Raw genomic sequence first — 14,387 nt, 5'->3', positions numbered from 1 at the left:
CTCATTAAACGTCTCTACAGTGATGGCTCTTCTGTACAACACTGCCTCGTGTGAAACTGGAGGGAACTTACCCCTCCATGAAACAGGGATAAGCTCTCTCCCATGTCCTGCAGAGAAGCTGAAGCATGGTGCTACTCACCACTGTCACTGCTACCTTGGGGGCACACAGCTAAGAGAGGGGCTAAGGGGGAGCAAACAAGGGGCCTTCCCCCACAAAGATGTGGGGAATGTGGCGTCCTGGCCCCTGCTCACATCACTGATCCAGCTTTGCGTTAGAGACAGATCAGATACTGCAGTCCTGGGAGGAGTTAGGAGTCTCTGCTCCTTTACTCTTCTAAAAGTGTGTGCTGGTAAGTACCAGCACAGAGGCATTTTCTTGTTTCTTTCAAGTGCACTGCTGGAAAGTTTAAGCATGGGACAGATGAAGGAAATTAAAACCAGTTGCGGTTGATGCAATCCTCCCATTGCCCCAACAGCGCAGTCCCTTCTGCGGCGTTCCCGGCAGTCCCTCGCTTCTGCATAAAGTAAACTGAGTCAACAAGGATCATGCAAAGCCATGAGACGGGCAGCCAGGTATTTCATGCTCGGAAAATGACAGCAACGCTGCGGCAGGGTGAGCAGTCTCATACACATTCTTGTCAGATGTCAGCTGGTGGAGGCACGCTGGCACATGCACCTCACAGGAGGCAGGGATAAAATTTAAATCTTGAAAATAATTACCTTCTCTTCTTGCAGCCCCCTCAAAACCTGCTGCTGCTCAAGCTAGCCTGGTGTGCCCTGTCCTCCAGACTCATCAATTCTTACAAGGAGTTCAGAATGGCACTCCAGGGACCTGAATTTTGCAAGCTTACCTCCATGCCTGATGCCCTGTTCATTAACTCTTTGGCATCAGGATTTTGTGCCATTATTGTTCTGCGCTAGAAAAGATTTGCTGCTGCCAAGAGACCAACAGAGAATTCTGCCTACACCCAGCAGCTTTGATTAATCCTTCATTGCCAAGAGACAAGATTTCCAGATGCTGGTCATTGATGGGGAAAGAGTCAGCAGAGAAAACCCATTTCTCACTTCAATGGGCTAATTTTCTCAGCTCTGCACAGCAGCTCCCAGTCTCAAAACTGCAACCCTAGCACTAGGAGGCTCACAATGGCTAGCCATTCTGCAGTGGTTTTGAAGCCTTCTTAAGGACCCTGTTAGAAATTACTATCAGAAAAACGAGCAGGAGTGAAAACAGTCCCGTGAGGTGTTACACAGAAACACCCTGCAGAAAAGCAGTTCCGACAACCCACATCTCTGCTGCTCAAAGAAGGATTATCCAGCAGAAGCTTGCTGTTGACGGATGAGGTCAAAAAAGAACCAGAGGGATTAAAACAAATACCTGTTTGTTGTAGCTCACCAGCTTCCTAACATATGCTTGGGGTTTTTTTGTTGTTTTATCCTTCTGAGATAGATAACAGTGTTCTGTAACTGTTCTCCCCAAGCTTCGGAAAGCTCTGAACAACTCATTCTTTCTATCCTGGTGGTCCTCTGCTTTGCTCAAGAGATTAAAGAGACCTTAAAAAACAGGCTGGAAAAGCGATCTTGCTCCTTTGAGGAAGGGTGACTTACAATCATGCTACCAACACCTCCTCTTCTTACTAAGTTACAGATGTTTATCCATTTTTTGTGATACTAACCCTCTACCAGCATTACCTGTTACTGCTACAGTATTTTCAGTCCTTCTAAAATAAGTGGCAGGTCTTTTGTCAACACACTGCACAGTAGTATTATAATTGTTTCATAACACCTGGACCTCTCCCAAAAATAAGGCAAAAAAGGGAAAAAATCAAAAATAAATGCATAATGGCTAAACTTGAAGAATAGTCTCTTCTCAGTTAGAAGTGAAGCATTCTCTGTTACTCAAACACACGATTTACTGATGGTGAGTGTTAGTGTGATCCACATCCCAATTTAAGCTACCAAAAGCCAAGTTCTAAATGCCTTCTGTGGCAAGAGGAGCCTGTTTATACGGATCTAAACATCCAACAGACTGTGCTAGCCACCCACAGCTTATTTCTAGTGATTTCTAGGCAAGTGAAAAACAAAGAGGGGGAATAGATCGAGTTAGTTTGGAGAAGTTACCAAGAAAACGCAGACAGACAACAGACAGAGGCTGTTGTAAATGCTCACCAGATTTGATCAACACGTTCAATGTCCCTGCAAGGAGGGGAGAAAGAGCTCAGAGGGGAACAAGCAAAAGAATCAAATAGTGGCAACGAAGGAAGCTGGATATGTGTATCCTGCTCAAGGCCTTATAGAGTGTATGGGTTTCAACTCATTTTCACTCTCAGGTAAGATGTTGAGGAGACTGCCACTGATCACTGGGGGTTTTGAAAACGTATACTGTGGAAATACTTGGGTTTTCTTGTTGGTTGCCATTCCTTACTGGTCTCTGCCATAAACAACCAGAGCTTACGCAGACACAGCCTGGTCAGCCCAGGTTAGACATTTGAAAGCTGAAGAAACAAAGACACCAAAGGGAAATTTGCAACCATACTTGAAACCCTGAGTCAATTTTAACTCCTCATGGTGTTGCGGATGTTCTGTGTGTATCCATGTGCTAGGATTTCTCCAGAGCCCAGGCCTAGGAAACTGTAATGTAGGTGCCAAATGTCAGGTCAGCCTAGGGAGGCAGAGTGACAGTGCTGAATGGGTACGCTTCACAACAGATGCCACTAGGAGAAGGACAAAGGAAAATATCACTTTAACTCTTATAAAACCCTTCAGATGCATACAACCGTATGCTTAGTTAATGATATTTTTCATCTGAAGCCTTGAGACATACAAATTTGCACAAACACAGTGGACATGGAAAAAAAAAAATCAAAGCCTTTCGACTTCTATTTATTCTTCCCTAGGTTTGTTTATCTTTACAAGGCAACTAAATGGAGCAAAATATAAAATGGACACAAACCAAGAAAGATGTTTATAATTATCAACAACTTCAAAAAGCAATGAAACATCAAAATGTGATAACTGCCATTTATTTGAATGATGGTTCTTGTAATAGTTTCGCTCATGTCCAGAAATCAGGAATAGGAATTTATTTGAAATAGGACTTAGAAATCTGAGATTCTCTGTCTTTAACTACAGTATGATCTAATCAAAAGGCCTCTGCCACCTGTTCTTCATTAAGCCCCTGCTGCCTGCATTATCTGTTGTAGCCTCTGCTGGCAGTATGTTTGGCAAAGAATAATCCAGAAAACTTTTATTTCACATAGGTGTCCTTTTCAGATTCTCTTGCAAGAGCACTTTAATAAAAAGGGGAGAATGGTTAGAGAAGGAAAGGAGAAGGTTTACAACCAGTAATGGGAAGAAGATGCTATTCATGTATTTGCAGTATTGAATTACTGCATGCTATGATGACAAACCAGTATTTTTTATTATTTACACCCTCTTAAAAAGCTAAACAGCCAGCTGCCTCCAAATCCAGTTTGAGGAAAAAAGGCGGGATCTGTTTAGGCTGAGTGGAGCCTAAACCACATCTAGCTTTTTAAATATATACTCTGCATGAACTGGAATCGAACAGGAGAAACTGTTCTGCTCTTCCAAAGCCCTCGGTTCCTTCAGGAGCATGCACAGCCCTACTCTAAAACACTTAGTCTGACAGCTACCCTTGAGAAAGGAACATGTCAAAAGAAAAACCCTTCCTGGTTTAACAGGAGAGGGAACAAATTGAGCCGTGACCATGCCTCCCTCCCTCCCATCCTCTGTCGATGCACAGGTTACCTGCAGTGGTGCTTCCTACTGGCAAGCCAGAACGTACTGTCACAGCCATAGCAGTGTGCAGCGAGATGGTCTGGAAGCCACCGTGTCACCTGGGAGAAACAAAAGCCAAATTTATCAAGGAGAGGGCAATTAATTAGAAACAAACCCATCTCATTTGCACTCACAAATTCAAAGCAAAGCACCACGAGGGAAGTGCTTGTTCAATTTTAAGAGCACAAATTCGGTGTTTGCAACAATTGAAGAGAGACAACAGAAACCTTCCCTTTGAGAACAGATAAACTAAATTCCCCTCAGACAAACAGAAATAAAGTCATAAAGTCCAATTCCCTTTTTTTTTTCTGTGCTTTAACAGTATCCAGGCCAAGAATATTCACCAAGCATGTGTCCACCTAAGGCTCCTTTAGCTAACCATCCCTTCCACAGCTTCTCAGAGTTCATACACAGACAGCAGAGGGCTTATAGGCACAGGTACCGATATTTAAAGTATGAGACACAAGTGAAATGCAAGGAAGATAGTTCACAAGAAGTGGCACATGACCAAAGGCTGTAGGATAATTCGAATTATGAATATCCCATCCTACCGGAAGAATAAGCAATTTACAGGGATTTAGTCTGTACCTCTGTGTCCTGTTTATCCACCTGTTCCCAGCTGGCTTCAGAGAAAATCTCTGTGCTGCAGCGAGACAAGCAGTTCTGATCCAGATTGCTTTCCGAGTCGGGTATAGAAGTCTGTTGGCAAACAAACACAGCTGAACAGAACCTTCCCATATTCCTACTTCCATACAAATAAAAACCAGACAGTCATGGGAAGGAGTGGAAAGGGTACCTCCTGCAGGCTAAGCTTACACTTGAAGGGTTAATGTCATAACCAGTCACCTACCTACAGCGCACATATGGCAGCAAAGGCAAGAGTGCCTTTTTGAATGGGACTATAAGTGCCACACGTTGAAGTGGTTTGTGCAGTGAACTGCAAAAAAAAGAAAACCACCACCAAACCGCTAAGCAAAAAAAAAAAACCAACCACCCAGCAGGTCAGTTTTTGACCCTCTGATGACAGGATGATGTGAGGTAGAATGGATTTAAAATTTGTTTTCTGCTGTGTTAGCACAAAGTTCTGGCAACACTTTGGGTTATTAACCAAAAAAGCTGCTATCTGTGGCTCCAATTTCATGGTCACGTTTCCTTTCCAAGGTTGTTTCACTTTCAAAACTAATACTAGTGATATATATATACTTTTGTCTGCAAAAAGTCTGGAAAATACAAGCCAAATCACACATGGGAAACCCAGAATTTGAGCCATATATATTCCATATATAGTTTTTTGGGGAATAATACTTCCTTAATATAGTGTGTATCCAGGTAGAGTTGTATTTTAACTGACTTAAAACTCAGCCAGCCCTTAAAATACATTAAAAATAGCAAGAAATCTTGACATAATGTCTTTTTGTGCCTGAGGAATGGGCATCTCTGGAGCTCCAGAAGAAAACCCATAATTCCCAAGCTGAGGCTCAAATAGAAGGTAGAGATCAGATTCTTAAAAATGGTGAATTTTCTAGAGGACAGCATGCTCTCACATCCAGCCCTACATTGCAGTTTGTGAAGGCCCTTAAAAAATGGGAGTATAATAAATTCAAGCCAAAGCACCAAATTTCTCCAAGGAATCCAAGCTTTTGTCAGTGACAGAAGCCACACCCAATTGAAATGACACTGAGCTGAAATGGATGCCCAAAAGGAGCACTTAGTGTTCTTATCTCCAATGTGAATAGCCAAGAAGGCTGAGTATTTTTCACAACAAATGTACCTGGGACTATCCAGCACCTCTGCCACTTCTAAACAATATTAAATGAAACAAACAGAAGTTGGAAACCTCCTATAATTTTTTTTTCCATTTTGCAGCCATATAAGAGACATTATAATGGAATAGGAAAAGGAAATTTTTGATGGGTGTTATGTCACCCTCAGGAGTTACAGGCTAATGCTCTGCCCAGCATTAAAACCCACAGGAAGATACAAACTCTGTTTCAGAGATTCTATGTCCCCTCACCTTCCCCTTCATCCCCATTTCCTCCTCCCATGCCTGCCTGCTTCCCCAAGTAGCTCTCCCCTCTTCATTTATATTACTAAGCTAATAATACTGGGCCTTTCAAAAAACAAGTTTTGCAGCAATCTACAGAACTCTTCTGTGCTCAAAGGCCTCTACAGAACAGGACTCCTGCTTGTTCTCTGAAGCAGTGTTACATTCAAGCAACAGTGTAAGGCCAGTGACTATTTCTTTTGACTTTTAATTACTATTTACTAGTCAAAAGAGGAGGAAGAGAAGTTAGGTAAAAAACAGGTAGGGGAGAAGCAACTTAAAAATCCACCCAAGACATACAGAGACATATAGAAAACTTGCTGGTTATTGAGATCTCGAACTCAGAATTACACTTACTTGATTTCTGATTTTAAAATTTCTTTTGCAACCACAACTACATAGATCATTTAATTGCTACAGAAATTAGCGTACTGTATTTGAATCATGCCTCAAATTTAAGTCTCTACTTTTACAACTTTAAATACTTCCAAGTAAAAGCACAAACAGTTTAAAAGGTCCCTTAAAATTCTTAATGTGTTGAGAAAAAACCCTCATTGACATAAGGCTGTCACAAAACCTCTTAATTTATTCCAGTTAAAGAGCCTTGTGCAGGCCAGCCATCTGAAAAGGGGATGACTTGAACTTCATGGTTTTGAGCTAACAGAGCAGCCACTGCTGCATCTTTCTCACCCTGAGCACGTGAAGCACCATGAGATCAGTCCTACGCTACTGTCCCAATGAATGACGCATTAACATCCTTAAAAAAGAAAATCTACGCCCATATATGAAAACAACAGTAAAACAAATGTTTTTTTTCAATAAGGCCAATGAAGGTGTTTAAGTATGTCCAGGTATGTGTGAGTACGCTGTAAAATGCCCAGCTTGAAATAAACCTTTGGTACATTTATGGTCAAACTGAAATACAGTGAAAATATTAGTCGTCATTAATTACCATTTGCCATGTACTCAGTCAGTTGTTTGCCCTCTTCAGAAAGACCTTGAGAGTTTTATAAAAGCCTGCATGGCCAGAAAAATCACTACCTGACCAATGAACCAAGAGCTGACAATATGGTGAGAACCAGAACATGACTAACCAGCCCACTGTTTCCAGCAGTGGCCCAATTACCATTTCACTTACCACTTCGTCTCCATAATCACCATTGAGACGTAAGGAGCTATTCAGGAACTGGCTCTCCAACCGGCTCTTCAACTCTTGCACTTGCTTCTTCAAGGTCTCCACTTCTTGCTGATGGCCAGTTTCTATCTGGCGCAGGCGCTGCTGGATAACATCAGTGTAGACAGGCATCCCATCATCGTCCAGGTGACTTCTGGCAGGTTGGTCTGGGCTGCTGGCTGCCTGCTGCTTACCAAGATGACTAAACATCCATTTTTGGTGCAAGTTCCTCAAGTGAAACTGTGCAGAACTACAGCTAGCTGTGGAGACCTGCCGACTCAGAGAGGCTTTCATCCGACTGTCCTCTCCATTCACACAGTGTCCGTTTGTCGCCTGGTACTTCTGGGTGATACTAAACCCCACGGGCTTCTCTGTCATCTTGTTCTCAGGCTCCAGCTCTCCGTTACACACAACCTCATCTTTACATTCAGCTAAAGGCAAGGCACAAGGGGAAGGCATCGGGTTGTGTGTGTTGCTGCTACCAGAAGTCCTATGTACTTTTGTTCCCCGTTTTTGAAGTTCTAGCATGCTCTCCCCCTCTGGCCTATTTTCAATAGTTTGAGAAAGTTCGTCAGCACTGTTGTTGATCAGGTGAGGTCTATGGCAAGGACCCTTAGGAATGAGCTCTTGCTTTGCTTCATTCTCTGTTAAGGTTTCTGTAGAACTTTCAATGTTGGATGTTCTCACTTCGTGTGGGATTGTAAGAGGTAAGGGAAGGCTGGCCTGTGCTGTATTGTACAGGCTCTCTGCTTCTCCTTCAAGTTTGCCATCACCTTCTTCCATATTCTTTTGAGCATCTTTATTTACAAAGCCCTCCAAAGGAACAGTCTGTAGTCCTTTCACCTGAGGTAACTTCTGGATTGTGTTACTGAGATCAGTACGCTCATCTTGTTGTCCTTTAAGCTCAGAAGCACCTTGTGAAACTGGATGTGGATTGGATGCTGGATTGTTCATTACGATACCTGTATCTGCCTCAGCCTTTTCACAGAGGTCACTGACATACCCATGTACATTTTCAGTTCTCTTCTCCTTATCCAGGGCAATCTCATCCCCTTTACCTACTGTCTCTAGGCTACCCCTTAAGTGCTCCTCCAGACCAACATCATCTTTAGTGGCCTCTTGCAAAATGTTCTCCATCTGTCCCTCTGCCACACCAGCTGCAACAGAGAGCTCTGCTCCAACTGGAGCCCTGCCTTGTTTACTCAGGCTGTCTCCATCAAACGGATCATCCCCAGGGTTACCGAGGCTGCTCAGCTCCAGAGACCGACGGTGCTCTTGCCACTTTTCATTGAGGCTGGGATCGCTACTACGTCGATTGGTTGTAGGCACGCTGCTATCACAGGCTGTTGTCAGATTGTCAAATGATCGTGTCTTTGGTAACCTATAAAAGTACAAATAATCAGAATCTGAAGTCAGGGGATTGGGTTGTTTGGGTTTTTTTAAACATTTGGCTACTGTGGTTTAAGAACTCCCCGCACAATTAGGACAGTAACAATCAGCTAACTAATAGACTTCTGTGAAGTATTATCTAGGACCACATTTTGACCATCTGTAGTGCAGAACTGCTTCAGTACTACTTTTGTTTGCTGTCAGGAAAATATGCTCAGACTTCAAACATTCCCAGAATAATACCTTTACCACAAAGCACAAATGCTTATGGTCTGGTCACACCTCCTCATTAACATGTGCTCAGAATCATTATACAAAAAAGCAAAGAAATAGTTATGCAACACAGAAAAAGAACTCAAATTCAAGACAACCAAATGAAAGCTTATATCCCACAAGGATACAAAGAATCCTACAAGTCTATGCAATACCCAGAGCTTAATTCTATTTGCTAGTCTTCTTGCTGTTAGCACCACTGAAACTTAACAGCTTTCAAAACTGAAACAACAACAGACTGCTTTTGGGTAGGTCAGTCAAACCGTCCCACAAATAAGCCTTTGAGGAATACTTCCCTCCCACCACAAGTATTCTCCTCTTTATATCCCACAATATTCTCTGTTGATCTTACTTTACAGGATGGGATTTCTGGGCTCTAGGCTCACCTGCCCAGAGGCTGATCTTCAGGGCTAGAGCCTGGAACAGGGTATGGGGCACAAGTGTCATCAGTGGGTGTAGAGGGGGAAGAGCATGGCAGGTAAACAGCACTCCAGAGCATTAAATTACGCACATGGCACACTGGATACAGCACCTGAGAGGAGAGAACACACAACGCTCAGAAATTGTAAACCAGAATGCAAAGAGGTGTTCAAATCTGACTGTGGTAGTGGGGGTTTATTATTCAGGTTTGCAGCTGGGAGGCTTTGGTAGATCTCTAGATAACTCTGAAGGCCAGTGAGCAGCTATAGCATTTTTAATCAGCTACACTTGGATATATAATTATCTTTTCTTTCAGAGACAGAAGCTGAGGCATAACAATGCTGGCTTTCAGCTTCTCATGAATGAATTACTGCAATGTGCTGTGTGAATCTACACCTTAATAATGCTTCTGAGCAATTTAAACTGCTGAAGAATTCAGTGGCCTATTGTTAGCGCAGAGATTTCCTTGTACTTTGTATTATACCATGCCATATGAGAGCTGAACTAATAACCTCCTTCTGCAAGCTCCAATTCATCAAAGCTAACCCTGCCTTTAATGGAAGCACTCATACGTTAAAAATTAAGTACATGCAGAAATACTTTGCTGAAGAGGTAGCTTGCTCTTAAAAGGGATTCCTTGACTGCAGAATATGCTTCCTGTTTCAGTTTAAAAACACCGTGGGACGCTCTTATCGGTTCCACTGTCTTCCTAGGCAACTTTCTTGTGGAAAAGCAGGCAAAGGCAGAGAAACAGTCAGGTTTCCCTGCCACTGAGCAGAGGGAGGGCTGTGGGGTAGCTTGGTTCGATGGATGCTGGTCTTAAACGACTATGGTTTTGTAACAGATGTGGCTACATCACTGAGGTACCTTTCAACACTGAAGTAAAAGCACAAAAAGATGAATACAAGACAGGAAATTACTAAAACTCCCACATATAGACAATTATCTCTATTAGCTCAGTACACTACAGTGTAGTATTAACTGAGAACAGAGGCCAGGTCACTAAGACTGCATCTATACTGCAGGACATAGCATATAAGGGCAGCCCAAGGACAGAATGGCTACCTGGCCACACTGCCCGCTTTAAGAGCGCTCTCTAAGCTCCTCCTGGGCAAAGCTGCTGGTATTTTCAGGGAAAACTTAGATGCATTCATAGCTTTTAAAAGTCCTCACAAGCCGTATTTATCTGCAATGTCTCATGCTTTCAGCTATCACATCCACCCTTATGATGACAAAGTCAGGTTGAGAAGTCTTGAAGGGCTCTCTCTGATGCTGCCTGTCGCAATGACAAATGGGATCTGCACACAGTCTGAGTGCAGGCTGCACGTCCGATGTCCAGGGGAGACAGACAGCCACAGAGGGCTGATGTGAATATAAAATTAATCTTTTTATAACAAAGGTAGGTATAAACTCTTTCCTACTAAGCCAGGTTTTAATTTTACTCTAAGGAACAATTAAAAGCTACACCTATCATATGCAAAAAACATTGCATAGTCCTTACAGTTACATTTATGGTATCTGATCTTTTATAAACAAAAAGGGTTTAAAAATTTATAAAAGTCTTTGCTGTCCTAATCATCATGACATTTGATGAGTGACTGTTTGTTCACACGCCCATCATACTGCCTTCCTAAGTGCCTTACAGGCCCTTTTATCAAATACACAAAAAGGTAACTGTAAGTCCCTTCCCAAAATCTTCAGTGAGCTATTACTACGGAAGAGCCAAACTGAAAATGTGAAAGTATTAAGAGAAACAAAGATAGACTAAATAATCTGAGTTACTTTTTCTGTTTAGATTTAAGATGAATATAGACACAGTGTCTAGGTTTGTATGCAATTTTATGACACTTCTCTGACATAGCTGAGTTCTCTAGAAAGGTCTATTTGTCAAACACTGAAGTGTTTTCTGTTACAAAAAATAAACCAAAATATTTAGGTACAGAAAACGCCATTTCCAGCATAGAGAAATTTCCAAGGTTGCATTTGACATTCCTCAAACATCAGCAAACATCAGACTGAACAGACTGTTCAAAAGTAAACATCAATGAGGAGAGCAGACCACACTTTTCTGGAAATGCTTATCTCTACACTGTATTCATGATGACAGTTAAGCCCTTATGATGTCCCACTGCTACAAGCTTAGGTATTTTCTTAAGGTACACACTTTTGAGAACATTGTACTCGGGAGCCCCTAAAGGGACTCTCCCTGCATGGTGAGGAACAGAGAATACATACAGATTCGGATTGGGAGGAGTAGAGCAGGTTTTTGAAGGCTTTGTTTGCTGCCCGCAGCAAAGACCAGACAGAACAGGTCCGTTCCTGAGTGTGTTTTTCTCCTCTCTCTTTCGCATTGTTGCACAGGAATGTACCAAAGAGGCAAGAGTAGGTGTGCTGCACCAATTTGACCTGCACAGACCAATACAAATATTATTATATGGCAGAAGGTATCAGCTTAATGTGAGAATCAACATTCAGGCTTAAGAAGCCACAAATCCTTCCTTCACAGGGCAATACACCCCTTCCTAAAGACTGATATACAAATACACCTAGCATTTTTTGCATACCTCCTTATAAACTAATTGCAAAAGAATTCAAGCATAGTGGATCTTTTAAAATCATAACTAAAAAAATTCAGGAAAAAATATAAAATATGAAGACAAAATATTTGTTCATAACTAAATATAAAAGTCTTGCTGACTCAAACTCACAGCCCTAAAGGATACACAAAGAGGAGAATCATGATACCTCTTTTACAAAACATTAATGCAGTACAGAAATTCTGATCATTATTCGCTCCATGCTGTGGTCCCAGTCTGACAAAATAGCTTAATATGAACTTAACTTTAAGCATATAAATGACTTCCATGGGATTATTCAGATGTTTAAATAAAGACAAGTATTGCAATACTCTAATAAATTAAGAGGTTTGCTCTAAAAAGGCCAGAATACTAAGGGTATGTTCACACATAAGCTCCTGTAGATTTGCAGCGTGCTGTGAAGTCAGTTATAACCTTACGTATCTCATTTCACAACTGAGCTAAGCTAGCACCCTACATATACTCAGTTATATGGTAAGCAGTAATTCAAGTCAACGCAATCACAGGAATGTGCTTTAAATCTCTTGGTGGATCAGATACTTCACAAAAACTTTTATTCTTCAGATTACTAGTCCTGCAGTCAGTGACTACCACTTTCCCAGAGACCTGCTTTCTGGCCTTGAGGACTGATTGTGACCATCCTAGGCAAATTTCTAATAGGAGAGCTACCCACTTCAAAAGAAAATAAACACAGCTCTCATATCCTACACATTTTCGGCAAAGAAACAGCGAAAATGAATGGAAAGGTAAGGGGCAGGTTGTTTTCAGAGAAGGAGTCTTCAAGTCAAAACAAGATCAAAGTAGGGGAAGTTTATATTGCCAGTAACTATGATTTTTTTCATGCTTTTTGGATGTATTATACTGGAGTTATTTCAGCACCTCTTAGATGAAACTAATAAATTTGTATCATTTATTTATTTCTTTAAAGTCTAAAAGAAGTCCTTCAGGGTCCTGCTTCTGTTTTAAGAGTGAACAGACCTCAGGTCCCGTAAAGTACACAAGTACTTTTGTCTACTGTATTTGGGCAGTTTTCCTGTTAACTTTATCAGGCTGCAGCATATCACAGATAGATGGGAAAATCAGAAGCCCCTTGGGGCTCTATAGTATGTTAGTACTGGGTACTGGTTTAGAAGCAGTCTATAAAACAGCAATCTTTCAAGCCACAACTCACAAGGAATGCTTCGTTAAACTCGAAAGAGCAAGGGAACTGCCTCTGGAGCTGATGGACGCAGTCCAGCCACTGTAAAAACACTGGGCAGCGCTCATTTAGGTCATCCGAATTCTCACCATGGCCACAGCGATCTGCAAACTTGTGGCCAAAATCCAGCCACTCTGTCTCCACTAGCACCTGGAAACCCTGCAGAAATGAAAGCACAGATGAAAAGTTCCTATTTTGCTTTGGTTCAATTTTCTAAGACAGTTTGAGACTCGTGGGAATCACCTTATTACTGTGTCCTCACTCACTCCTATTTCCCTTCAGCACTGGCCTCATTACTTATCTTTACTGCTTTACCTAATGCCTCTGTGTTCTGAAGTGCTGCACAATGAAATTAGGACAGATATGAATTCCCAAACCTACATGAACAGGAAAGGGAATAAGGCAGGTTAAGTCCTCAGTGACTGGCAGGGAAGATCCTGATATGAGACCTATCTTGGCCAGGCAGGGGCAAATAGGAACTTTATCTTGATCAAAACCATCTGGATCATGGTAACCAACATAGGACAGGAAATTTTAAAGCTCTCCCTTGAAAATGATGGGCAGATCTGTCTGTCATAAAAGAAAACAATTCATCTGCAACAGGACATCCATGCTCAGAGAGAGTGCTTGCCTATGTGTACACCAAATGTAGCACAGTCAAAAGGTTGATTAAAGGTTGACTTGCATGATTTCCCATGCAAATGAAAAGGGCAAAGAACATTTCAAAATAGTGCCTAGCTGAGCAACTGAATGCAACACCTCATCTTACAGGACCTAAAACTCATCACAGGTTAGGAAGGTTTTGATTCTTAGTGGAAAGAAAAATTGTAGAGCATGCTTATTAAGTCAGTGGCTGTAATTAGAGCAAAAAAATAGCCGATAGCTGAAAAGCTTGAAGTGCGATGATGCTGAAGACTCATTTTCCTAAACATTTCTGATCCTTGCATAGACAGCTACAGTTTGTGGTTTCCTCCGATGCAGTGGTGACAAGAAGGAAGGCAAAGGATGTGTACAGAAGAACTCTGCACTTTGAACAGGAATGACAGCACCCTTAGGAGCGACCAGGAGGAGGTTCTGTGCCAAGGACAGAGCAGTATATTTTGACCTGATGGATGCCGACTTTTAGAACCCATGTGAAAAAGGACCTGAGAAGTTTCCACAATTTCATCCAAAAGGCATTGCTACAGTTTAAACTTCTGGTCCTCATGTGTCCAAGGCTTTAAGCAGCAGTTTATAGTACAGTGTTCAGACATATGCTTCTGTTCTAGACAACAAAGGCATCTTGCGTGTGGGCTGGCAGATGGAATCCAGCCATCACAAATCACACAATGCTGAAAAGTGATGGGGTGGGGGGAATCAGACTGAAAACCCAAGAGAACTAAATGACAGAGGGCAAAGAAAATGTGAAACTGGAAAAACATGCAGTTGGGAAATCTAGAAAAGAGAAAGGCTTTGTAGCAATAGTTGGCTGAGAAACTGCAATGGTGTAATAGAAAC

The 14,387-nt window shown here is 41.9% G+C and overlaps 1 protein-coding gene across 18 annotated transcripts in view; it reads right to left on the bottom strand.

Moving 5' to 3' along the window:
- The window catches only part of MTMR3 (myotubularin related protein 3), an 83,755-nt gene that overhangs the window by 2,772 nt on the left and 66,596 nt on the right, over positions 1-14,387 (bottom strand). For 13 of the 18 annotated variants that reach the window (XM_075041899.1, XM_075041904.1, XM_075041900.1 and 10 more), the window contains 7 exons: positions 12,864-13,049; positions 11,331-11,501; positions 9,062-9,207; positions 6,978-8,394; positions 4,384-4,494; positions 3,766-3,854; positions 2,167-2,193 (listed from right to left, as the gene is read on the bottom strand). In XM_075041899.1, coding sequence (XP_074898000.1) covers positions 2,167-2,193; positions 3,766-3,854; positions 4,384-4,494; positions 6,978-8,394; positions 9,062-9,207; positions 11,331-11,501; positions 12,864-13,049 — 2,147 coding nt within the window. Of the gene's footprint in view, positions 1-2,166; positions 2,194-2,533; positions 2,712-3,765; positions 3,855-4,383; positions 4,495-6,977; positions 8,395-9,061; positions 9,208-11,330; positions 11,502-12,863; positions 13,050-14,387 lie in introns of all 18 variants that reach the window. The other 5 variants (XR_012652380.1, XR_012652381.1, XM_075041892.1 and 2 more) reach the window with 5 other exon arrangements.

The sequence above is a fragment of the Buteo buteo genome, chromosome 11 (assembly GCF_964188355.1).
Source record: "Buteo buteo chromosome 11, bButBut1.hap1.1, whole genome shotgun sequence".
Taxonomy (NCBI): domain Eukaryota; kingdom Metazoa; phylum Chordata; class Aves; order Accipitriformes; family Accipitridae; genus Buteo; species Buteo buteo.
This window is presented reverse-complemented; position numbering and strand designations above follow the sequence as displayed.